The sequence below is a fragment of the Ostrea edulis genome, chromosome 3 (assembly GCF_947568905.1).
Source record: "Ostrea edulis chromosome 3, xbOstEdul1.1, whole genome shotgun sequence".
In the NCBI taxonomy this organism is placed as follows: domain Eukaryota; kingdom Metazoa; phylum Mollusca; class Bivalvia; order Ostreida; family Ostreidae; genus Ostrea; species Ostrea edulis.
The window spans coordinates 8,610,698-8,638,436 of record NC_079166.1 but is presented as its reverse complement, the minus strand read 5'-3'; the positions used below and the strand labels follow the sequence as shown (position 1 = coordinate 8,638,436).

The 27,739-nt window shown below is 35.2% G+C and overlaps 1 protein-coding gene across 8 annotated transcripts in view; it reads left to right on the top strand.

Annotated features, from left to right (window-relative positions):
• LOC125673605 (nuclear speckle splicing regulatory protein 1-like) overlaps nt 1-26,906 on the top strand; it is a 96,082-nt gene extending 69,176 nt beyond the window's left edge. For 6 of the 8 annotated variants that reach the window (XM_056159876.1, XM_056159877.1, XM_056159883.1 and 3 more), the window contains exons 12-18: nt 2,579-2,665; nt 5,503-5,589; nt 8,201-8,287; nt 10,899-10,991; nt 19,172-19,288; nt 23,927-24,025; nt 26,323-26,906. In XM_056159876.1, the coding sequence (XP_056015851.1) occupies nt 2,579-2,665; nt 5,503-5,589; nt 8,201-8,287; nt 10,899-10,991; nt 19,172-19,288; nt 23,927-24,025; nt 26,323-26,426 (674 nt within the window). In that variant the 3' untranslated portion in view covers nt 26,427-26,906. The remainder of the gene's footprint in view (nt 1-2,578; nt 2,666-5,502; nt 5,590-8,200; nt 8,288-10,898; nt 10,992-19,171; nt 19,289-23,926; nt 24,026-26,322) is intronic. The other 2 variants (XM_056159881.1, XM_056159882.1) reach the window with 2 other exon arrangements.
• The last annotated feature ends 833 nt before the right edge of the window (nt 26,907-27,739 follow it).

Sequence of the window (27,739 nt, the reverse complement as noted above, 5' to 3'; positions counted from 1 at the left end):
GGGCCCATGGATTGAACAAACTTGAATCTGCATTATGCAAGAAGCTTTCATGTAAATTTCTGGCATAGTGGTTCTTGAGAAGAAGATTTTTAAAGTTTTTCCCTATATATTTGTATGTAAATCTTTGATCCCCCCTTGTGGCCCCATCCTACTCCCGGGGGCCATGATTTGAACAAAGTTGAATCTGCACTATGTCAGAAAGTTTTATGTAAAATTCAGCTTTTTTGGCTCAGTGGTTCTTGAGAAGATGATTTTTAAAGATTTTTCCAATATATTTCTATTTAAAATTTTGATCCCCTATTGTGGCCCCATCCAACCCCCGGGGGGCCATGATTTGAACAAACTTGAATCTGCATTTTGTCAGAAAAGTTTCATGTAAATATCAGCTTTTCTGGCTTATTGGTTCTTGAGACGAAGATTTTTAAAGTTTATCCCTATATATTTGTATGTAAAACTTTGATCTTCTAACCCCCGAGGACCATGATTTGAACAAACTTTAATCTGCATTATGTCAGGAAGCTTTCATGTAAATCTCAGCTTTTCTGGCTTAGTTGTTCTTGAGAAAAAGATTTTTAAAGTTTTTTCCTCTATATTTGTATATAAAACTGTGATCCCACCTTTTGTCCCATCCTACTCCCGGGAGCAATGATTTGAACAAAGTTGAATCTGCACTATGTCAGAAAGTTTAATGTAAAAATCAGTTTTTCTGGCTCAGTGGTTCTTGAGAAGAAGATTTCAAAAGATTGTTCCTATATATTTGTATGTAAAAATTTGATCCCCTGTTGTGGTCCCATTCAATCCCTGGGGCCCATGGTTTGAACAAACTTGAATCTGCATTTTGCAAGAAGCTTTCATGTAAATTTCTGGCTTCCTGGTTCTTAAGAAAAAGACTTTTAAAGTTTTTCCCTATATATTTGTATGTAAAACTTTGATCCCCCTTATGGCCCAATCCTACTCCCGGGGGCCATGATTTGAACAAACTTAAATCTGAACTATGTCAGAAAGTGTTCATGTAAAAATCAGCTTTTCTCACACAGTGGTTCTTGAGAAGATGATTTTTAGAGATTTTTTCCTATATATTTGTATTTAAAACTTTGATCCCCTATTGTGGCCCTATCCAACCCCGGGGGTCATGATTTGAACAAACTTGAATCTGCATTTTGTCAGAAAAGTTTCATGTAAATCTCAGCTTTTCTGGCTCGGTGGTTCTTCAGAAGAAGATTTCAAAAGATTTTTCCAATATATTTGTATGTAAAACTTTGATCCCCTGTTGTGGCCCCATCTAAACCCCGGAGACCATGATTTGAACAAACTTTAATCTGCATTATGTCAGAAAGTTTTCATGTAAATCTCAGCTTTTCTGGCTTAGTTGTTCTTGAGAAAAAGATTTTTTAAAGTTTTTTCCTATATATTTGTATGTAAAACTTTGATCCCCCCTTTTGTCCCATCCTACTCCCGGGGGCCATGATTTGAACAAACTTGAATCTGTACTATGTCAGAAAGTTTTATGTAAAAATCAGCTTTTCTGGCTCAGTGGTTCTGGAGAATATTTTTCGTATATATTTGTATGTAAAACTTTGATCCCCTACTGTGGCCCCATCCAACCCCGGGGCACATGATTTGAACAAACTTGAATCTGCATTATGTCAGGAAACTTTCATGTAAATCTCAGTTTTTCTGGCTTAGTGGTTCTTGAGAAGATTTTAAAAGTTTTTCCCTATATATTTGTATGTAAAACTTTGATCCCCTATTGTGGCCCCATCCAACTACGGGGCACATGATTTGAACAAACTTGAATCTGCATTATGTCAGGAAACTTTCATGTAAATCTCAGCTCTTCTGGCCCAGTGGTTCTTGAGAAGATTTTTAAATGACCCCACCCTATTTTTTCATTTTTGTGATTTTCTCCCCTTTGAAAGGAACATGGCCCTTCATTTGAACAAACTTTTTAAGCCCTTCACCCAAGAATGCTTTTGGTCAAGTGTGGTTGAAATTGGCCCAGTAGTTCTGGAGAAGAAGTCGAAAATGTGAAAAGTTTACAGACGGACAGACAGACGGACGACGGACAAAATGTGATCAGAAAAGTTCACTTGAACCTTCGGTTCAGGTGAGCTAAAATGAATCATAAGCAAAATATGCTCTCGCATCTAAAGTCACTTCAGAGACATGAACATCATAAGCAAGTACATGTATCTTATGGAGACAAATGTTAAGGGGTGTAGATTATTTACTTCCCTATGAATTGTCCAGAATTATTTTTTTATCCATGCATATAACTACGGTTGTTTTGAACATATTGATTTTCAAATCTCTCTGAACGGTATGAATGTTTCAACTGGTGAAGTATACGTTAATTTCGAATTTTCGACCCTAGCGTCGATTCAACAATTTAATGTGGCACTCTATTGCCGATACTTTAATTGCGCAACTTCTCCTTTGTAATGTAATATGTGGGTACTTTATGATTGAGGTTCTTTTAGATATATAAAATTATTTGCTCGTTTCAATACACCAAAAATGCTTCATCGATACATATTTTAATTGTTTCTGACACCTACGGTTTATTTGTATTCCATAGAGAAAAGCAAAGATCTTCAAAGTGAGAAGGAAAGACGAGGAAATAGTGATACCCCTAAAGATGAAGTTGCAGACAAGAAAAATGCAGGTAAATGTAATAATTTTGTTTGAACTATACAATGTATTTAAAGTATAGGAAGGTAAATTCTTAATTATTTACTTATCAATTAAATGTTGATGTTACTGATACTTGTATTGCATGACATGCAATGTCTAAAACACATACAATTAAAGAGACAAGGGGTAGTATGTTCCGCGTTTGGTCATGCAGAAGATTAGATAATCTGCAAATATACCAGATGCAGCAACTTTTCATTATCACCTGCGTATGGAGTTTATATTTCTCAACTGATTCGATACACAATAGCTTGTGCTGCCTAAGATAAGTTTTTGAATCGTTTATAAAATGTGGTGAGTGCACAGTACCCGAAATAGCATTTTGATGGGCAAAGTTTGATTGATTTAATATTGTTTAAAGTCCCTCTCGAGAATATTTAACTCATATGGAGACATCACCACTGCCGGTGAAGAGCTGAAAAATGTAGGTCTATACTCGGCGCTTATGGCCATTGAGCATCTTTATCGAGCCACACCTACTGCGACATGGGACCTCGGTTTTTGCGGTCTCATTCGAAGGACCGCCCCATTTAGTCGCCTCATACGACAAACAATGGGAAACTGGGGACCTATTCTAAACCGGATCCCCACGGGCATTAAACATTTCAACCTTGATCAGAATACCAACAAAAGGTAAAGATTTGAAAAAAAATCCTTAAGGAAAATAAACGATCTTCAACCGAAAGTAATGGAAGAAGGGACAAAAAGAATAAAGATAAGAAGTATGAGAAGTAGAGAATGGGCAGAGTTAAAGATTGAAGTAATTTGGGGAGAAAAAGAAAAATGTTCCAGCGCGCTAAAATACAGTTTCTGCAGAATCTGACAGATCGATTGTCTTTTTTACAAGAAATCTTCACAATATGCAACATAACCTTTTCATGGTCATCAGTAATTACTCTCTATAAACTAAATGATACAAAACCGTAAAGCCAACACATTACTTCTACGTCATGGATCCCCTGTTAAATTCTATCAAAATATAGACTGAGCCATTAAAGGCAGGTTACGATCAGGTTCACGACAATGATTTAAACGTAATCAAAAAGTAAAATCTAATAAACAAATGAAGGTAACGAAAAGTGAAAAATGTTATAAATCCTTAAAGAATTTTAAATTAAGAGGAGGAACATGGAACTCTATACATACCACAGGTGAGATCAGGTAACTTGAAGGAGAAAAAAGACTGTTGACCGGTCACACCATCAGTGAGACCAATATTTTGATATTTCTGGTAAACAGAGCAATCTGTACTAAAAATCAGTATGTAAAGGACAGTCTAACAATTGATATGAAACAAATCACACAACGTTCGACCCAGTGACAGATCATATTTGCAAGCAAGTAGGATCACTGTGATGACTGTACATTTGCAAAATATTGACTTTAAATCGGACTGTTAAAATTTCGGTAGCATAGCCTTATTTGGCAGAAGCCTATAATTTGAACAAGACGCCCATGGGCCACATCGCTCACCTGGGTCACCTTGGCCCATATCTTCCTAACTACCCCTGGAGGCCACGATTTTTGCAAACCTGAATCTACACTACGTCAGAGAGCTTTCATGTAAATGTCAACTTCTTTGGCCCAATGTTTCTTGAGAAGAAGATTTTTAACGATTTTCCCTATATTTGTATGAAAATTTTTGACACCCCCCCCCCCTCACTTGTGGCCCATCCTACCCCCGGGGGCCATGATTTGAAGAAACTTGAATCTGCACTATGTCAGAAAGTTTTCTTGTAAACTTCAGCTTTTCTGATTCAGTGGTTGTTGAAAAGAAGATTTTCCTTACATATTTGTATGTAAAACTTTGATCCCCCTTGTTGCCCCATCCTGCCCCCGGGGGTCATGATTTGAACAAAGTTGAATTTGTATTATGTCAGGAAACTTTCATGTAAATCTCAGTTTTTCTGGCTTAATAGTTCTTGAGAAGAATTTAAAAGTTTTTCCCTATATATTTGTATGTAAAACTTTGATCCCCTATTGTGGCCCCATCCAACCCCGGGGAACATGATTTGAACAAACTTGAATCTGCATTATGTCAGGAAACTTTCATGTAAATCTCAGCTCTTCTGGCCCAGTGATTCTTGAGAAGATTTTTAAATGACCCTACCCTATTTTTTCATTTTTGTGACTTTCTCCCCTTTGAATGGAACATGACCCTTCATTTGAACAAACTTTTTAAGCCCTTCACCCAGGAATACTTTTGGCCAAGTGTGGTTGAAATTGGCCCAGTAGTTCTGGAGAAGAAGTCGAAAATGTGAAAAGTTTACAGACGGACAGACAGACGGACGACGGACAAAATGTGATCAGAAAAGTTCACTTGAACATTCGGTTCAGGTGAGCTAAAATGAATCATAAGCAAAATATGCTCTCGCATCTTAAGTCACTTCAGAGACATGAACATCATAAGCAAGTACATGTATCTTATGGAGACAAATGTTAAGGGGTTCAGATTATTTACTTCCCTATGAATTGTCCAGAATTATTTTTTTATCCATGCATATAACTACGGTTGTTTTGAACATATTGATTTTCAAATCTCTCTGAACGGTATGAATGTTTCAACTGGTGAAGTATACGTTAATTTCGAATTTTCGACCCTAGCGTCGATTCAACAATTTAATGTGGCACTCTATTGCCGATACTTTAATTGCGCAACTTCTCCTCTGTAATGTAATATGTGGGTACTTTATGATTGAGGTTCTTTTAAATATATGAAATTATTTGCTCGTTTCAATACACCAAAAATGCTTCATCGATACATATTTTAATTGTTTCTGACACCTACGGTTTATTTGTATTCCATAGAGAAAAGCAAAGATCTTCGAAGTGAGATGGAAAGACGAGTAAATAGTGATACCCCTAAAGATGAAGTCGCAGACAAGAAAAATGCAGGTAAATGTAATAATTTTGTTTGAACTATACAATGTATTTCAAATATAGGAAGGTAAATTCTTAATTATTTACTTATCAATTAAATGTTGATGTTACTGATACTTGTATTGCATGACATGCAATGTCTAAAACACATACAATTAAAGAGACAAGGGGTAGTATGTTCCGCGTTTGGTCATGCAGAAGATTAGATAATCTGCAAATATACCAGATGCAGCAACTTTTCATTATCACCTGCGTATGGAGTTTATATTTCTCAACTGATTCGATACACAATAGCTTGTGCTGCCTAAGATAAGTTTATGAATCGTTTATAAAATGTGGTGAGTACACAGTACCCGAAATAGCATTTTGACGGGCAAAGTTTGATTGATTTAATATTGTTTAAAGTCCCTCTCGAGAATATTTAACTCATATGGAGACATCACCACTGCCGGTGAAGAGCTGACAAATGTAGGTCTATACTCGGCGCTTATGGCCATTGAGCATCTTTATCGTGCCACACCTACTGCGACACGGGACCTCGGTTTTTGCGGTCTCATTCGAAGGACCGCCCCATTTAGTCGCCTCATACGACAAATAAGGGGAAAATGGGGACCTATTCTAAACTGGATCCCCACGGGCATTAAACATTTCAACATTGATCAGAATACCAACAAAAGGTAAAGATTTGAAAAAAATCCTTAAGGAAAATAAACGATCTTCAACCGAAAGTAATGGAAGAAGGGACAAAAAGAATAAAGATAAAAAGTATGAGAAGTAGAGAATGGGCGGAGTTAAAAAATTGAAGTAATTTGGGGAGAAAACGAAAAATGCGTCAGCGCGCTAAAATACAGTTTCTGCAGAATCTGACAGATCGATTGTCTTTTTTACAAGAAATCTTCTTCACAATATGCAACACATCCTGCAAATGAAAACTCTTGCAGGAAGTAACTTTACTATCCAAGTCCAAGTATCACAAATTCTTATCTTTGACCTTTAATATTAAAATATAATGCAAGTGACAATAACACTGAAATACTTTTGATGAAGCGTATAGCTTTATTTGAAGTTTTGGTTTAAATTACGGAATGTGTAGATGTTTAAATTACGCAAATAATGTGTAAGGATATTACATTATTCAAAGAAAAAAGTTCTGATTAGAGAAACAATTTTTGTTTTATGTTTCAGAACATTCACTAACACTGATCAAAGAATTGGTATAACATATTCATAATGACTTTTAATTCAATATAATTATGTCGAATAATTAAAAAAGAATTCTCTATCAATGAAAAGGGAAAACTAATACCTAATCGTGCAATTGTAGTGAGGCAAATTTCAGATGTCAATGTCCTTCATTGACAAGTGACACATGACGAGAACATTGATATTTCAATTCGGAATGCTAAACGTTTGTTTATTGCACAACAATCGAAAGACGCAAGTACGTTTCCTATGGCGACTTTTTGTTACAATTCCCCATCCTTTAGTTACTCTCTTATCATTCAGTGACTATGCAGGCACTAATCAAGTATCATTATGAAGTTAATCATATTTCGTATTTGTTCATTCAACCCCATGGTCATTCAGTAACCTTTTCCTGGCCATCAATAATTACTCTATATAGACTAAATGATACAAAGCCGTAAAGCCAACACATTACTTCTACATCATGGATCCCCTGTTAAATTCTATCAAAATATAGACTGAGCCATTAAAGGTAGGTTACAGGAAGGTCCACGACAATGATTTAAACGTAATCAAAAAGTAAAATCTAATAAACAAATGAAGGTAACGAATAGTGAAAAATGTCATAAATCCTTAAAGAATTTTGAATTAAGAGGAGAAACATGGAACTCTATACATACCCCAGGTGAGATCAGGTAACTTAGAGGAGAAAAAAAAAGACCGTTGACCGGTCACACCATCAGTGAGCTCAATATTTTGATATTTCAGGTAAACGGAGTGCTCTAATCTGTACTGAAAATCAGTATGTAAACGACAGTCTAACAATTGATATGAAACAAATCACACAACGTTCGACCCAGTTACAGATCATATTTGCAAGCAAGTAGGATCACTGTGATGACAGTACATTTGCAAAATATTGACTTTAAATCAGAGTGTAAAAATTTATGCAACATAGGCTTATTTGGCAGAAGCCTACAATTTGAAAAATGAATCATAAGCAAAATATGCTCCCGCATATTAAATCACTTGATAAACATAAACAAGTACATGTATCTTATGGAGACAAATGTTAAGGGGTTCAGATTATTTACTTCCCTATGAATTGTCCAGAATTATTTTTTTATCCATGCATATAACTACGGTTGTTTTGAACATATTGATTTTCAAATCTCTCTGAACGGTATGAATGTTTCAACTGGTGAAGTATACGTTAATTTCGAATTTTCGACCCTAGCGTCGATTCAACAATTTAATGTGGCACTCTATTGCCGATACTTTAATTGCGCAACTTCTCCTCTGTAATGTAATATGTGGGTACTTTATGATTGAGGTTCTTTTAAATATATGAAATTATTTGCTCGTTTCAATACACCAAAAATGCTTCATCGATACATATTTTAATTGTTTCTGACACCTACGGTTTATTTGTATTCCATAGAGAAAAGCAAAGATCTTCGAAGTGAGATGGAAAGACGAGTAAATAGTGATACCCCTAAAGATGAAGTCGCAGACAAGAAAAATGCAGGTAAATGTAATAATTTTGTTTGAACTATACAATGTATTTCAAATATAGGAAGGTAAATTCTTAATTATTTACTTATCAATTAAATGTTGATGTTACTGATACTTGTATTGCATGACATGCAATGTCTAAAACACATACAATTAAAGAGACAAGGGGTAGTATGTTCCGCGTTTGGTCATGCAGAAGATTAGATAATCTGCAAATATACCAGATGCAGCAACTTTTCATTATCACCTGCGTATGGAGTTTATATTTCTCAACTGATTCGATACACAATAGCTTGTGCTGCCTAAGATAAGTTTATGAATCGTTTATAAAATGTGGTGAGTACACAGTACCCGAAATAGCATTTTGACGGACAAAGTTTGATTGATTTAATATTGTTTAAAGTCCCTCTCGAGAATATTTAACTCATATGGAGACATCACCACTGCCGGTGAAGAGCTGACAAATGTAGGTCTATACTCGGCGCTTATGGCCATTGAGCATCTTTATCGTGCCACACCTACTGCGACACGGGACCTCGGTTTTTGCGGTCTCATTCGAAGGACCGCCCCATTTAGTCGCCTCATACGACAAATAAGGGGAAAATGGGGACCTATTCTAAACTGGATCCCCACGGGCATTAAACATTTCAACATTGATCAGAATACCAACAAAAGGTAAAGATTTGAAAAAAATCCTTAAGGAAAATAAACGATCTTCAACCGAAAGTAATGGAAGAAGGGACAAAAAGAATAAAGATAAAAAGTATGAGAAGTAGAGAATGGGCGGAGTTAAAAAATTGAAGTAATTTGGGGAGAAAACGAAAAATGCGTCAGCGCGCTAAAATACAGTTTCTGCAGAATCTGACAGATCGATTGTCTTTTTTACAAGAAATCTTCTTCACAATATGCAACACATCCTGCAAATGAAAACTCTTGCAGGAAGTAACTTTACTATCCAAGTCCAAGTATCACAAATTCTTATCTTTGACCTTTAATATTAAAATATAATGCAAGTGACAATAACACTGAAATACTTTTGATGAAGCGTATAGCTTTATTTGAAGTTTTGGTTTAAATTACGGAATGTGTAGATGTTTAAATTACGCAAATAATGTGTAAGGATATTACATTATTCAAAGAAAAAAGTTCTGATTAGAGAAACAATTTTTGTTTTATGTTTCAGAACATTCACTAACACTGATCAAAGAATTGGTATAACATATTCATAATGACTTTTAATTCAATATAATTATGTCGAATAATTAAAAAAGAATTCTCTATCAATGAAAAGGGAAAACTAATACCTAATCGTGCAATTGTAGTGAGGCAAATTTCAGATGTCAATGTCCTTCATTGACAAGTGACACATGACGAGAACATTGATATTTCAATTCGGAATGCTAAACGTTTGTTTATTGCACAACAATCGAAAGACGCAAGTACGTTTCCTATGGCGACTTTTTGTTATAATTCCCCATCCTTTAGTTACTCTCTTATCATTCAGTGACTATGCAGGCACTAATCAAGTATCATTATGAAGTTAATCATATTTCGTATTTGTTCATTCAACCCCATGGTCATTCAGTAACCTTTTCCTGGCCATCAATAATTACTCTATATAGACTAAATGATACAAAGCCGTAAAGCCAACACATTACTTCTACATCATGGATCCCCTGTTAAATTCTATCAAAATATAGACTGAGCCATTAAAGGTAGGTTACAGGAAGGTCCACGACAATGATTTAAACGTAATCAAAAAGTAAAATCTAATAAACAAATGAAGGTAACGAATAGTGAAAAATGTCATAAATCCTTAAAGAATTTTGAATTAAGAGGAGAAACATGGAACTCTATACATACCCCAGGTGAGATCAGGTAACTTAGAGGAGAAAAAAAAAGACCGTTGACCGGTCACACCATCAGTGAGCTCAATATTTTGATATTTCAGGTAAACGGAGTGCTCTAATCTGTACTGAAAATCAGTATGTAAACGACAGTCTAACAATTGATATGAAACAAATCACACAACGTTCGACCCAGTTACAGATCATATTTGCAAGCAAGTAGGATCACTGTGATGACAGTACATTTGCAAAATATTGACTTTAAATCAGAGTGTTAAAATTTATGCAACATAGGCTTATTTGGCAGAAGCCTACAATTTGAAAAATGAATCATAAGCAAAATATGCTCCCGCATATTAAATCACTTGATAAACATAAACAAGTACATGTATCTTATGGAGACAAATGTTAAGGGGTTCAGATTATTTACTTCCCTATGAATTGTCCAGAATTATTTTTTTATCCATGCATATAACTACGGTTGTTTTGAACATATTGATTTTCAAATCTCTCTGAAAGGTATGAATATTTCAACTGGTGAAATATACGTTAATTTCGAATTTTCGACCCTAGCGTCGATTCAACAATTTAATGTGGCACTCTATTGCTGATACTTTAATTGCGCAACTTCTCCTTTGTAATGTGATATGTGGGCACTTTATGCTTGAGGTTCTCTTAAATATATGAAATTATTTGCTCGTTTCAATACACCAAAACTGCTTCATCGATATATATTTTGATAGTTTCTGAGACCTACCGTTTATTTGTATTCTATAGAGAAAAGCGTTAACAACGATTTCCAATGTGAGATGGAAAGACGAGTAAATAGTGATACCCCTAAAGATGAAGTCGCAGACAAGAAAAATGCAGGTAAATTTAATATTTTGTTTGAACTATACAATGTATTTAAAATATAGGAAGGCAATTTCTTAATTATTTACTTATCAATTAAATATTTATGTAACTGATGCTTGTATTGCATCAGATGCACTGTCTAAAACACATACAATTGAAGAGACAAGGGGTAGTATGTTCCACCTTTGGTCATGCAGAAGATTAAATAATCTACAAATATACCAGATGCAGCAATATTTCAATATGTTACACTAATCATTGTTTATATTTCAATATGTAGGCCGAAGTGTTGTTTATAGTTTAAGTGTTACACTTCATTTTATGTTATTTGCTAAATTGGGTGTGCACTTTTATCCTTTACAAAAATTGTTCGCGAAAAATAACTTGAAGATTGTTTTATTATACAAGTATGGACTGTTTAGCAGGGAGACATCACAAATTATCAGGTCTTAGTAGGGTTTTCACCCGAAGGCAACTATGATATAATAGTTTTATTATCCTGAAGAATCTGAACATAAAAAAAAACAACTATCACACATTTATTAACGAAAGCAAAACATTGACGTTTGAGAAAGTTAAACGAGAGAAAGCTTTCAATTGTGACGTCACAGTAGAATGACGCAAAAACGTAACGTGAAACGTAAACATTTCGTAACGTATTTCAAGACAAAAACGTAAACATCAAGTGAAATGCAAAATTGCATTAGAATGGAAATATTTTCCTCTCGACTGTTATTTGTGACCGTTAATGTTGACGCTGAAGTTGTTGAACATAAAGTCAAATGTTACATGTGCCCGAAATGGACAATGTCTTTAGAATATTCGAAAGCCATCGTATGTTAATCGTCACTATGGTTACCCACTCTGAAAAGCAGAATTAAAGAGACAGTCAGTAGTATTTTGCACGCTTCATGAACCGTGAAATTAACATATATATGTGTTTATTAACAGACTGGATGTTTTATTTTATTTTAAAGTGTTACATCATTACTATATTGTTTTGTAAAATAAATCCATGCGCACAAGCATAAAAGGCGAACATTTGCGAAAGTAAGTATTAAACTCAAGTTCTTGAAGGTTGACTTACTATATTCGTAATATCCTTTGTATGATATTTGCTATCCATATTTTAGGTCATTTGAGTCACTTAGATAACCTATCGCTAATAATCTGCGTCCGCTGACGTTTGTTGTCCAACGTGCAGTAGCTATGGAATATTTTCAACTTCTTGTTGATAACTACCCTTTTAATTCTTTTGAACTGTTGTGTAAACCATATCTAAACAAGGGGAATAACCTGTAACATTATGAACTTCTTTAACTCTGGGCCTTAGAGGCGGTACAACAACTGCCAGGAATCAATTTTGAAAAATCGCCCTCTCAACAATGGCACATTTGCAACAGAAACTAAAAGCTTAGTCACGTAAAATGGGACATTCTCTACCAATGTTGTAAATTTCATGATACCATGGGAGGAGGGTCTAACTCCAGGGTGGGACAATTCTTGTCATATACCGTTTATTTGTGAAACGTTGAATTGTCATCTTTTTAATGTTGCTGCCACTAAAATAAAACTAAAGGAAAATTCAGGTGCAGACTGACCTTTACCAAATTTATAAGTTCAATGATCCCAGTGATAGCGTGCTTGTACCAGGATGAAGCCAAGATTGGCATAACAATCAGATGTTTGCATTAACAATGAACACCTCTGGTATATCCAGGGGTCCGTGTTTGCCCAACTATCTATTTTGTATTGATTATAGGAGTTATGATTGATCACTGTTCGTTATCTTCGCCTTTCATCTTAAACTTCTTTTTAATAACTAACCTTCCAATTCTTTTCAAATTTGTTATGAATCATCTCTGGCACAAGGGGGTGCATAACATGTATCGTTTTCGACTCATCATCCTGTGACCGTGGGGACGGGAAAACAACTGCATAAAATTGACTAGGTTTGATAAAACGTCTTTTCTCCAACCGCACATTCTTAAGATAATCTAAATGCATAGTCATGTAGAACAGGAACGTCTCAACCAAATTATTATATTATTTCATTATGTCTTGGGACGATGTTCTGATTCCAGTGTTGGGCAAAAGTTTGCATCTAGTATTAATATGTTAAAACATTAAATCATATCTTTTAGTGTTAACGATACTTATTAAAAACAAATGGATAATTAGAAGGAACAGTAATAGCTCCATGTGACTGAACATTGTAAAAATAAAAAAGTCTGCATTTCCTCTTATCACAGCCTTTTTGATCGGTACCACTTATTTCCAAAATTAACATCATTATTATACATCGGTTTTACAATTTTCAGTCACTTAGAGCTATTACAGACTAGATTGGAGTAAGAAATTCAACATCAATATGATATTTTGTGTTGCACAATATGTGTAACATCTTGTTGCAATGCTCAAGCATTCTGTTTAGTGGCACAGTGTCAGGGCCTAGCACTTTTCTTATAATTCATTTTTGCATTTTTTGTGAAGTATACGGAATCTTGGTATAAACGTTTTATGAATATTTTTTAATAAAGAGTAGAATTTTATGGCATTCGGTTTATTAGCTGAGTTGCAACGAAGTTGAACTCGGCTATTGGTTTAGTGATGCGGGCGAGCGGGCGGGTTGGCGGGCGGGTGGGTGGTTCGGTGTCAACAATTGGTTTCCGGATGATAAATCAAAAAGTTTACAATCTAATCAAATGAAACTTTGATATATTGTTGGGAACCAGGTAAGAAAGACCCCTATTGATTTTGGAGAAAATTGTCAAAGGTCAAGGTCACAGTGACCGAATAGAGATCGAAAATTTCAGAAAAATTTGGTTTCTGGATGATAACTCAAGTTTAAATCCGAATCAACTGAAACTCTAATATATTATTGGATACCAGCTAATAAAGATACCTATTGATTTTATAGAAAAAAAGGTGAAAGGTCAAGGTCACAGTGACCGAATATAGAATGAAAATTTCAGAAAAATTTGGTTTCCGGATGATAACTCAGAAAGTATACATCTGAATCAAATGAAACTTTGTTATATTGTTGGGTACTAGCTAAGAAAGACCCCTATTAATTTTGGAGAAAATAGATCAAAGGCCAAGACCACAGTGACCGAAAATAGATTTAAAATTCCGAAATATTTTGGTTTCCGAAGGATAACTCGAAAAATTTTAATTTCAATTAAATGAAACTTGGATATATTGTTGGATACCAGCAAAGCAAGCCCTATTGATTTTTAAGAAAAAAGTTCAAAGGTCAAGGTCACAGTGACCGAAAATAGATTGAAAACTTCAGAGAAATATGGCTTCTGGACAGTAACTCGAAAAGTTTAAAACTGAAATTAGTTCTTCACAATTATAAATATGCCACATCATTCCTGACCTTACAATGTATTCCATGCAACTCGGCTCATATACCCCTGGGTGCATATATTGATTTTTCTTTTATACATGGGTGCACTGGGGTAACCTATATTTAGAGTTATATACCTTTACTCTTTAATATTACATTCGAACCCAAGCGATATAATTGTCTGTGGCCATGTTGTAATTTCTTACGCCATTCAATTTAACATCAACCATCAACTATTTTACATTTGGCTTAGTAGGTAAACATAATTATGTTAGAAAGTTGTAATTCATGTCCACGATTTTAATAGTTTTGTTCGGATTTGTCAATACCTTTGAAAAAAAGGGCACCGCTAAACCGGTACACGATACGCTCGCATACGTTATTGACCCAGTAATTTAAACAAGTAAAACAGGATTATCCACAAAAGAATTTTGTCGGAGTTGCAATAACGATGTATTTTGCATTAAACAAATATAAGTCCAAGGGTTGTAACTCCTTCTAAAATAGTGGGACAGCATCTCCTGGTAATATGCACATTTAAACATTGCGATCTTCCTTTGTACCAAGTTTCATTGAAATCTCCGAAAAGGTTTAAGAGGAGTTGCGAAGACAAGGTACTTGCAGAAATGAAATCTAAGTCCAAGGACCATAACTCCTTAAAACCTAGTATGACAGCATTCCCCTTGTACCATGCACATATATACTTTGTGATCCCTCTTTGTACCAAGTTATATCAAAATTCACCAAAGGGTTTAAGGATGTTCTCTCCTGGTTTGAATTTTTTCAGAAGTATCAAACTTTTTTGATAAACTATTTTAACTGATGTAAAACTTATACGGTACCAATTTTGATGCACCAAATGCGCATTTCGACAAATAATGTCTCTTCAGTAATGCTCAACCGAAATCTTTGAAATCCGAAATAACTATGAAGTTTTAGAGCTAAATATATACATCCGAATGACATTTAAAACATAAGAAAGAGTACGTTAGTGTGGACTTTTAAGAATAGCAGCCCCTCAAAGTTGCCCCTTTGCTGAAACTTAATTTTTCATGAAATCATAAATTTTCACAAGAAACACACTATAAAACAATTATTAAGGACAGAATAATCTTGGCTTTCTTTTAATTTTATGAAAATTAAGCATAATTGATTATTTCAATAACTTTTACATAAAATATATCACCAATTCTACAAAAAAATCAAGTATTAATTAACATAATTGTATTAAATATCACACAAATTTGTAGACCAATTTCATCAAAAAATTCAACTTAGGGAGAATATCTGTATCAAACTTTTTCTGAAATTACTAATGTAGATTTGAATCATATTTTTCCTTAATTTAAATTTAAAAAATGTTTTTGGGTAGTGTGCATTGGCATTGGCAATGATAGCGTTCATTCATATGTCGATTTGATATATCCCTGTGAGCTCGAAATAAAGGTCACCACAGAGTCGTCCACTTCTGCTTCATACTTAGATGTTTTATTGAAAGTAGACATTAACGGCAAACTGACAACTCAACTGTATGACAAACAGCTTTTCCCTCGTCAACTTCCCACATTTATGTAGCAATATTCCATTATCACCTGCATATGGTGTTTATATATCTCAACTGATTCGATATGCAAGAGCTTGTTCTGGGTATAGTCAGTTTTTAAATCGAGGTAAGCTACTGACAAACAAGTTGATGGTACAGGGATTTCAACAGTCTCGATTGAAGTCAGCATTTCGCAAATTCTACGGTCGTTCTAACGATCTAGTTCGTCAATATAACCTCGCATTGGGTCAAATGCTGTCTGACGTGTTTCATACCGATTGTTGAGCCGTTCTTGGCACATTGATTTTGACTACGGATGGCTCCGTTTACCTGATCAGGATATGGGGCTCACGGCGGGTGTGACCGGTCAACGTTACCTCGATTTAAAAACTGACTATACCCAGAACAAGCTCTTGTATATCGAATCAGTTGAGACACCTCCACATTGTAATCGTTCTTTGGTCCAAACTTAATTAAAATCCCCCAAAGGTACTTACATAAAATAAATCTAAGTCCAAGAGCCCTAACTACTTCAAACATAGTTGAGCAGCATTCCCTTTGTCATAGGCACATTTCTATATTGTGGTTTTTCTTTGTACCAAGTTTCATAAAAAAAAAAAAACAAAGGATTTAGGAGGAGTTGCGAAGACAAAGTATTTTGAATAGAGAAAAATAAGTCCAAGGGCCACAACTCCTTTAACCATCATCGGACAGCGTTTCCTTTGCAATATGCACAGCTCCACATCGTTATCTTTTCGTTCTCCACGTTTCATCAAAATCCCCTTAATGGTTTAAGAGGAGTTGTGAAGACAAAGTTAATGGGACAGACAGACAGACGGACGTTAGTGGTATAGCATAATGCGCCCGCATTTTCATGCTGGTGTATAAAAAATGAAGGAGAACTACAGGGGATATATCCCCTCTCCTGCAAACAATCACATTGCATATTGATGAGACGGGCCATTTCAATATCTTTTCGCACATTCCTTCATAAAGCAAATAAGAAAAAAATAGCTATCAAATCATTTAGGTGTTATACCAACAGTTTTTATCAATGAATTGATATTCACAATACCATGATTATGAATTCTGAATGGTGTGGAGGTGGTCTTAAGCATGTATTAAATGCATATTTTACAGAACTCAATTTACTTGTATAACGTTAATAGCTAAATCTTAGCTGATATAATGACTTATCTGATATCAGATTAGTTGATAAAACGCTAGAATTTTATAACTTGTATCCTTTAATATAATCTTAATATGCTAGTGTTTGGTAAGTTTCCAATAAGCTAAATTGAATTTCTTTCATATGACATGCTTCTTATTGAGAACATTTTTATTTCACAAATGTCTATCCGGTACATGTGTATATCGTCCAATATATTTCACACTTTTTTGCAGGAAGTCAAAGTCTGCTGTTAATTTCAAATTCCTACCGTTGTTAGTTTTTCTGTTGCACAAGAATCTGAAAATACATGGTATATACATGTACAAGTTCGACATAGGCCATTGTATCAATTAGAAAGCAGATTTATTATTTCTCCAGATGTCAATTTCTATAAAAAATATATGCCACGGTCTAAAGCAACTAATTGATGTTAAAGTGGTTTTTTTAATCGTTCAATTGCTGGTATTATATTTGCTTCTATTATTCTACGTTAGAAATACACCTATCAGTCAGTAATTTTAATTATCCTCCTTTGTGGTGTCCACAACATGTCAATCGGTGAATAATCGTATTTATATTCCAACTGACCTTTCAAAAGACGAAATTCTTGAAAATCATGCTTCAGTTTTAGACACATTAGATATTCCAGTCAATGTGTCAGATGAATATGAGTTACCGTACCTATGCTGGATCCCTAAACTACATAAAAACCATTACAAACAAAGATACATTGCTGGATCTCGTAAATGATCTAACGAGCCCCTATGTTTGCTCCTCACGAACATATTAGCATCTGTGAAGGGAAAACTTCAAACGTACTGAGCTACTACATATGCCAGAAGTGATGTAAATCAAATGTGAACTCTAAAAAAAATTCTAAACACATTTTAGTAAACTTGAAATCACAAAACTTTGCTCAAATAGACAACATCACACGTATGACTGTTCAACACTTTACCTAACCATTCCTCGCGATAAATTAAAGACTAGACGTTTTGACATCATAGACAGTTGCTTCATCAACAAATATGAGAGACGCATATATTTTTATATAGTGATCAATCATCCAAAAAATACTTTGTTAAACGCTACCCTAATTCCGCGCATAAGTACTCTGAAGTTGAAAGAAAACATATCTTGGAGTTCCTAACTGACAATATCTTCGTGATCTTTGGTGACCAGGTCTTCTAATAGTTTGTTGGAATGCCAATGCACAGGAATTGTGCTACTTTGCTAGCTGACTACTTATATATTCCTATGAAGCAGAATTTATCTAAAATGTCTAAAAATGTGAGAAGAAAACATATCTTGTTGTGGCCTTCAATTCGACATTTAGATATATCAATGAAGTATTATCTATTAACAGTATTGATTTTCATTCGTATGTCGATTCAGTATATCCCAATGAACCCGAAATGAAAGACACCACAGCGTCGTTCACTTCTGCTTTATACGTAAATATTTTATTGAAAGAAAATTTTAACGGCAAACTAACAACTCAACTTTATAACAAACGGGATGATTTCAGCTTCTCCATCGTCAACTATCCATATTTATGTAGCAATATTACATTATCACCTCCATATAGTGTTTACACCTCTCAACTGGTTCGATACACAGGAGCTTCTTCTGCGTATGATCAGTTTTTAATTCGAAGTAGGCTACTGGCTAATACGTTGAAGGTGTAGGGGATTCACCAGTTTTGTTTAAAGTCAGCATTTCGCAGTTTCTATCGTCGTTATAACGATCTAGTTTACCAATATAACCTAGCATTGGGTCAAATGGTGTCTGTTGTTTTCCATGCCAATTGTTAGGCTGTTCTTGGCACACTGATGTTTTACTACAGATAACCCCGTTTACCTGATCAAGATATAAGGCTCACGGTGGTTGTGACCGGTCGACAGGGGATGCTTACTCCTCCTAGGCACCTGATTCCACCTCTGGTATATCCAGGGGTCCGTGTTTGTCCAACTCTCTATTTCGTATGGTTAATAGGAGTTATGAGACTAATCCCTGCTGGTTATCTTTACCTTTTATTCATTAAATATATCCCAGTGAACTCTTATAGAAGACACCAATATATTCATATTGGTTCTGATACCTACATGCAACTTATTCTTCCTCTGCAGAGGAAACTGTTCAAAAAGACCGCGCTTCAAATCAAGTTCAAAATGAAGAGGAAAACGGAGTGAATAAGAATACTCCTAAGGAAACTGGCACTGTCGTTGCTGCCGAGGGAAATACAGGTAAATATAGTATTTCTATATTTTACATTGTTTTGTTATTTAGGAAATCCATTGCAATGTTGATGTTTGATTGTTATTAACGATTGTTTTGCATCAGAGACAATGAAAGGCACATGCAATTGAAATAAGGAAGGGCTAGTATTTTCTGCGTTTGATCTTCCAGAATATATATATATATATATATATATATATATATATATAAATTGACGATCAGATGGAGTTCAATCACATAACATTTATTTCTCTACAGGCTGTTTCGTGAGGGGATGGTTTCCCCTCACTCGTCGGGAGAAAAATGACATCTAACGAAAAACATCCGCGTGGCTGAGAATATATTACACAGAAACATACTGGATAGTTGCTAAGCATGATTACACACAGGATTGAGTAAATAGAAATTTATGGGAATGACGGCAAGTGCTGACAAGTTCTGAACGCTTATTCAATGAAGATTTTTCGGGATGACATATTATAAAGAATTTCTCTAGAATACAGAGGTTGCACTTTTTTGAAATGTTTGAGTATGATGTTGTTTTTCCTAAAATTTCCCACTTGATTTTGTAGTCAATATTTTTGTCTTTCAATGTCCATATGAATTTGCTGAGCTCGGTGGTATTCTTTTTCGTGGAATTACGGAATGAATGAGTGTGGTTGGCGTATCTTAATTTGAACTCGGTGTCTGCTAGTCCCACGTAGCTCTCTTCTTGTCCATTATCGGCTCTGACTCTAGCTAAATACACAATTCCGTGGGCGCGACATTCACCGTTGAGCGGGCATTGGTCTTTGTTTCGGCAATTACACCTGTTACATGTATCTCCGGTCTGGCGCACTTGTTTAATTGAAGCGTTATGCGAGTCAATTACATTTTGCATGGATGGCATACAACTGTATGATATTTTAATAGTGTTTCTGTTGATAATCGGGCGTAGAACATGGCCTATCGGGAAACACTCATCTATAATTTTGAGAAACTGTTTACCCAAGTTTGTTTTTACGTTACTATCATATGGGGGGTTAAACCATGTGATGTTACGGGAACGATTTCTTCTGCTGTTCTGTTTAGTTTTGGCTGATTCGTCGTATGTTAGCTTGTATTTATAGCCGCTTTCATCAAGTGCTTTTTGGTATATGCCGGCGGCTTTGACGAATTCCTCTTTGTCCGATGAAATTGATGACAATCGGTGATTGATGCCTGATGGTATAGCTTTAAGTATGGAAGGCGGGTGGTTACTGCCGGAGTGTACGTAACGCGGAATGTTGCCGGGTTTCAAATACGGGGAATGTTTACTTGTATGTAAGTTCAACGTTACGTCCAAATAGTTGACCACCTTCTTGTTGGCATCTATAGTGATACGGAGACCATGATCCTCAAATATCTTGCACAGACGTTGTTTTATCTTCTCTGTGACTCGTGCGCTGCATTTCGTAACGCCTAGTCCGTCGTCTCTGTATAGTCCTACGTTTAATAGACTACCGAACTCGGCTTTGATCACTGACAGCAGGTAGATGCCGACTAATTCACAACACTCAGCGCCATCGTATAGCCGAAAGAGAATGCTTTATAACACTGAAAGATCACAAAGAGAACTTTGAAAACGACCCGAAATGCCGTCTCATCAACCCGACGAAGTCCGAACTCGGAAAAATCAGTAAATCAAATCTACAACGTATTATACAAACAGTAGCGGCAGCCACTAGACACAAATTATGGCGAAAAACTTTATCCGTAGTGGAATGGTTCGACAGTATACCTGACAAGAGTTCATCTTCATTCATCTGTTTTGATATCGTGGACTTTTATCCCAGCATATCTGAGCAATTACTCCACAATGCTCTCAGTTACGCATCGAAGTTCCATCATATTTCCGATGCGGATAGTCACATCATTATGCACACAAAGAAGTCGTTATTACTATGTCAAAACGAACCGTGGGTCAAGAAAGAAGCCAAAGAAAATCTATTCGATATTACCATGGGCTCATACGATGGCGCTGAGTGTTGTGAATTAGTCGGCATCTACCTGCTGTCAGTGATCAAAGCCGAGTTCGGTAGTCTATTAAACGTAGGACTATACAGAGACGACGGACTAGGCGTTACGAAATGCAGCGCACGAGTCACAGAGAAGATAAAACAACGTCTGTGCAAGATATTTGAGGATCATGGTCTCCGTATCACTATAGATGCCAACAAGAAGGTGGTCAACTATTTGGACGTAACGTTGAACTTACATACAAGTAAACATTCCCCGTATTTGAAACCCGGCAACATTCCGCGTTACGTACACTCCGGCAGTAACCACCCGCCTTCCATACTTAAAGCTATACCATCAGGCATCAATCACCGATTGTCATCAATTTCATCGGACAAAGAGGAATTCGTCAAAGCCGCCAGCATATACCAAAAAGCACTTGATGAAAGCGGCTATAAATACAAGCTAACATACGACGAATCAGCCAAAACTAAACAGAACAGCAGAAGAAATCGTTCCCGTAACATCACATGGTTTAACCCCCCATATGATAGTAACGTAAAAACAAACTTGGGTAAACAGTTTCTCAAAATTATAGATGAGTGTTTCCCGATAGGCCATGTTCTACGCCCGATTATCAACAGAAACACTATTAAAATATCATACAGTTGTATGCCATCCATGCAAAATGTAATTGACTCGCATAACGCTTCAATTAAACAAGTGCGCCAGACCGGAGATACATGTAACAGGTGTAATTGCCGAAACAAAGACCAATGCCCGCTCAACGGTGAATGTCGCGCCCACGGAATTGTGTATTTAGCTAGAGTCAGAGCCGATAATGGACAAGAAGAGAGCTACGTGGGACTAGCAGACACCGAGTTCAAATTAAGATACGCCAACCACACTCATTCATTCCGTAATTCCACGAAAAAGAATACCACCGAGCTCAGCAAATTCATATGGACATTGAAAGACAAAAATATTGACTACAAAATCAAGTGGGAAATTTTAGGAAAAACAACATCATACTCAAACATTTCAAAAAAGTGCAACCTCTGTATTCTAGAGAAATTCTTTATAATATGTCATCCCGAAAAATCTTCATTGAATAAGCGTTCAGAACTTGTCAGCACTTGCCGTCATTCCCATAAATTTATATTTACTCAATCCTGTGTGTAATCATGCTTAGCAACTATCCAGTATGTTTCTGTGTAATATATTCTCAGCCACGCGGATGTTTTTCGTTAGATGTCATTTTTCTCCCGACGAGTGAGGGGAAACCATCCCCTCACGAAACAGCCTGTAGAGAAATAAATGTTATGTGATTGAACTCCATCTGATCGTCAATTTATGTAGCTCCGTGAGGCCACGTCGAGCACTCTAGAAGATTATATCGGAGATTTATCCCAATATATATATATATATATATATATATATATATATATATAAGCACTAAAGTTCCAACAACACCCGATACCTCAAAGTGTCGGATCCACAACATGGATACAAGGTCAAATACAAAAAATTATACAAAGCACTTATATATATATATATATATATATATATATATATATATGACCATTTAGAACCACCTATAACCCAAAAAATCGCAAAAACCTGAATATGACTCCTGTGGTTCATCAACGTAATAATACTCTGAAATCAGATGAAGAAATGACAAATATTCTCCGTAGAATTATATGTCCATCAATATTTCATAGAAAATCTGATATCCGAGTCAACAGATACAAATATCCCCAGTGCTGTCTGATGTGTTTCATACGGATTGTTAAGCCGTTCTTGGCACTCTGATTTTGACTGCGGATAACTCCGTTTACCTGATCAGGATATAGGGCTCACGGCGGGTGTAACCGGTCAACAGGTGATGCTTACTCCTCCTTGGCACATGATCCCACCTCTGGTGTGTCCAAGAATCCGTGTTTGCCCAACTATTTATTTTGCATTGCTTGTAGGAGCTATGAGACTCATCACTGTTCGTTATCTTCACCTTGCATATATAAAGGAGAGACAAACTTTCCATTTCAGCGGAAAGGAATTCACCGTAAATGCGGATATGTATTGTGGTTCTAAGAATTTAATATATGTTATTACATGTAGCGGATGAAGATACACCTATATCAGAAAGACAGGAACAACTCTTAGAGCCAGAATTCGTGTACATAAGCAACACATTCAAGTACCGGAATACCGTAATATAAAACTGAGTGAACATTTAGACGTGGGTGGAAATGAACATTTTAATGATTTTCCTTTTTAAAAACTTTTCACGGACAATTAGTGGAAAGAAGGGAAAAAGAAAAATTGTTTCACTCGTTCATTTAGATCTACACTTCATAGGTTAACGTAAATTCTTTGTATCACGTCAGAATATTATGCTCAAAATGACTCCTTCTGTGTTGTGAAGTCATTATAATGTTATAGTCATAACAACAGTATCTTTTTTCATAATATAAAACGTTTTCAAATGCTATTTTTGTGTTATTACGGCTTTGTGTTCTGCTATTAAGTATTTTGCATCATCATATCCTCTATTTTAAAAACTATCTGTCATTTGATTTACCCTGATAGACGTTAGTAAAATATGATAAATACATAATGAAAACATCTTAACAATTTTCAATTTACGTCTTAATCTCATCCGATAGAGGAAAACAGAGTTAATGAGGAATGCATACAGAGTCTGAAAGATAAAGAGGAAAAGGCAGACAAAGATGACGGAACGATTGCCCATGTTGAAAATAAAGGTAAATGTGGTCTCTCTGCTCGAATTGAAGAATGTCTTTACAATAGTCTAAATCCATTGCAATGATAAAATTCACTCTGGTTAACTACTCTGTAAAGCGGAATTTAAGAGACAAGTGTTAGTATTTTGCACGTTTCATTAACCATGAGCTTAACTTGCATCTCTGTACATCAGCAAACTGGATATTTTCTTCTATCTGAAAATCATTGTTATGTTTTCGTTTGATTTGTGAATGAATACAGTGCGTACAAGCTTAAAAGGCAAAAGACGTGTTTGCGGAAGTAATTATAAAACTCAAAATTCTTGAAGGTTGTCTTGCTAGATTGCTAATACGTTTGTATATTTGTTTTCTAATTGTTTTGAACTTTGGTATTAAGCATTTCTAGGGCATGGGGATAAACTGTTACAATATGGACTTCTGCACCATTGGGCCTAAGTGGCGGATAGAAACTGCCATAAATCGACAATTATTGAAATATCGTCTTCTCTACAACTGCATATTTGCAATAAAAACTAAATGAGTAATCATGTAAAAGAGAAATGTCTTTACATGTATCAATGTCTTTAATTTCATGATATTAAGGAAGGGGTTATGACTCCAGAATGGGACCAAACTTGGCAGATATCGTTTTTGTGACATATTTAAGTGTCATGTTTGCCTATTACGAATAGATTGAATTTAAATGGATATTTAAAAGTAGTAAGCAGACGTTTACCTAAGTAACTTTCATGATTCCAGGGGTAGAGTATTAGTATCACGAACGAGACAAAATGGCCATAGAGATTAAATGTTAAATATTCAACTTTTTAAAACTTCTTATTGATAACTAAGATTTCAATTTCATTTCGAATTTGGTATGAGCATCTTTAAGACAAAGGGAACGTACATTATATGTTTATAGAACTCCCACCCCAATTCCGGGATCTTTGGAAACAGCTACTCAGAACTGACAGGTTTTGAAAAACTGTTTTCTCAACAAATACACTTCTGTAAGACAAATTGCACACATGGCCATTGACAACAGTAAGGTTTTTAACCAAATATAAATATTTCTTTGATTACTTGATTAAAATATTTTTCACAAATTGCAAATAAAAAGCATACTTATATTTGCGTAGGGATATTCAGTAGTAACATATCTCTCTCTCTCTCTCTCTCTCTCTCTCTCTCTCTCTCTCTCTCTCTCTCTCTCTCTCTCTCTCTCTCTCTTACGTAGTTTTATGCAAAATACTACTTTCGCTATTTCAATGCGTCGATTTTAAAAATGATTCAATATAGCAATTAGAACAATTTGAAGATAAACAATTTGAAAATAATCGATAAGGTTTATTAAGAGAAGCAAATAAAACGCAAATCCTCAAAGGTATTTTTCTACAGCCCTTCCCTCTCGATTTATAATTTTGAAGATTAGGCAAAATAACCGATGTCAATTTCAATTTTTCCTCCTACTGCCCCTTCCCTTTATAAAGGATGCTACTTTAGGACACATACCCTCTCTGGAATTTAAGTATAATGGCCAGTGATGATATATTCATAACAAGGATTTGTTGCGAAGTTTGTTTAATTCTTTGAAATAAAAACAAAGTACAGTTTGATATTTTATGAAAAAGAGAACATACGCTACACACCCAGCGAATTTAACATTGAAAAATTCAGTGGGAGCTTTCTGTCCAGAAGCACTTGTGATTTTTAGAAGGCGTGTGTAATCTGCGCAGAAACATGTGCATAATCAAAAAAGAGAAATAATTCAAAACTTGTTTGCTTGCCCTTAAATGTAAGGATTGCTGCTTGGAATCGCACAAATACAGTCTTACATGTTCTTTGTCAAAGTTTTGGTGATGGTATAATTTCTAGCGCCATTCAATATTAACATCGCCAGTCATCTGCTTCATATTTGGCTTAGATCAGGTAAACGGAACCATCCATTGTCAAAATCAGTGTATGCCAAAAATAGTCTAACAATCAGTATGAAACACGTCAGACAGCGTTTGACCTAATGATAGGTTGTATTGGCAAACTAGATTGTTATAACGACCATTTAATTTGCGAAATGCTGACTTTAAACGAAACTGTTGAAACACCTACACCATCAACTTGTTTGTCAGTAGACTGTCTCGATTAAAAAACTGATCATACGCAGAACAAGATCTTTCGTATCATACTTTGACAATTCCCTGCGGACTTTATTCGCTGTTAATAACCGGGCAAATTCGCAGAAACCATGCTACACCTCATGAAATGACATGTAAACGTATCAATGGATGTGGTTATATTCTTTGATATATTTATTTCTGTAGGAGAAGAGGATGGTATTGGACCAGAAGGGCATACCACAAAAGATGAGAAAGGGAACCTCGTAGCTGTACGTATATATATGTTTGAAGGTGGCCGGAAGAACTGAAATAAAATCGTATGACGAATTATTTGATGTAAACAAGTTATTGAAAGCTGCTATTATTTCTCATCACAAATTGACGATGTAAATGTTTTAAGTACATGTCTAAAGTTAGTTGAGCAAATATCCTATTTACGATTGTTTTTCACAACTTTGTGCACACGATATAGGTTCATGTGTGTGTGTGTGTGTGTGTGTGTGTGTGTGTGTGTGTGTGTGTGACTGCTTTATCTTATAGAAAGTCTCCTACGTTGGTTGTTTTTGCTAGTGATATGTTAGGAACACGTATTGAGGTGTCAATCATATTCAGAGCGACATCTTACAGACCATGCTTACTTTTAACTGTGTTAAATGTGTAGTCATGTGTATGTATGATCTATTTGTGCATTGGATTTATCGATATAGTGTTCCCAAAACGGGAACATTACACATTGTATCGGACATTTTATTTCTTGTTTGATTTTGTAATTAAAAGGATATAAACTATTCAGTGTTTCGAAACATTCGTATAGAGATCATGGCAGCTTTTCATTTTGAGCAGATAGATAGAATCTGAATTGAAAAGAAATATGTTATATAAGTATATTTTATGTACATATGTTCCAAATTTATGCAAAATATTGATATCGATTTTACAGTATTCTAAGTATGGTTCCACGTAAAAAAAATCAGGCAAAATCGCATTTTCGTGATAAGTCCATGTTCACGAAATGAACCCAAACTTAGCATACTAACTCACCGTAATATGTTTAGCAAAAATACAAAGTAGTTTTGATTTATTTCGCCTTGTGTCAAAATTATGGACAGATAATTATGAACATGGAGAATTCACGCTTAGTGCAAATCTATACAAAACACTGATTTGATTTGAACATATTTTATTGTCTGGATGTTATTACAAACGGATTGAGCACAAGTTCTTAAAACTTAGAACGCCCTCTCCTATATGACAATTGATTACATATATGATGATATTCAAGAAATGAAACACAAAGGTATATCAAAGGTCAATGTGACCTTTGATATCGGTTAAAAAAGAAAGAACAAAGTAAAAAAGGTAAACAAACAACAACAAAAGAAAACAGTGACTGTGTTCATCCCTAGGCAAAAGCCTGTTGGTAGCATCTAGGTTAAATAACAAAAACGTTATGTACAAATATACATTTTCTGGTAGGAACAGCATACTTTGGAAGGAAAAATAAGGGTTACAATGTTTTTGTAATGAGTACATATATATTAGTACAAAGATGCATGTACAGGTGTACATGTACATACACAATGCAAAATGGAACTAATAATAATAATAATATAATGGTAGT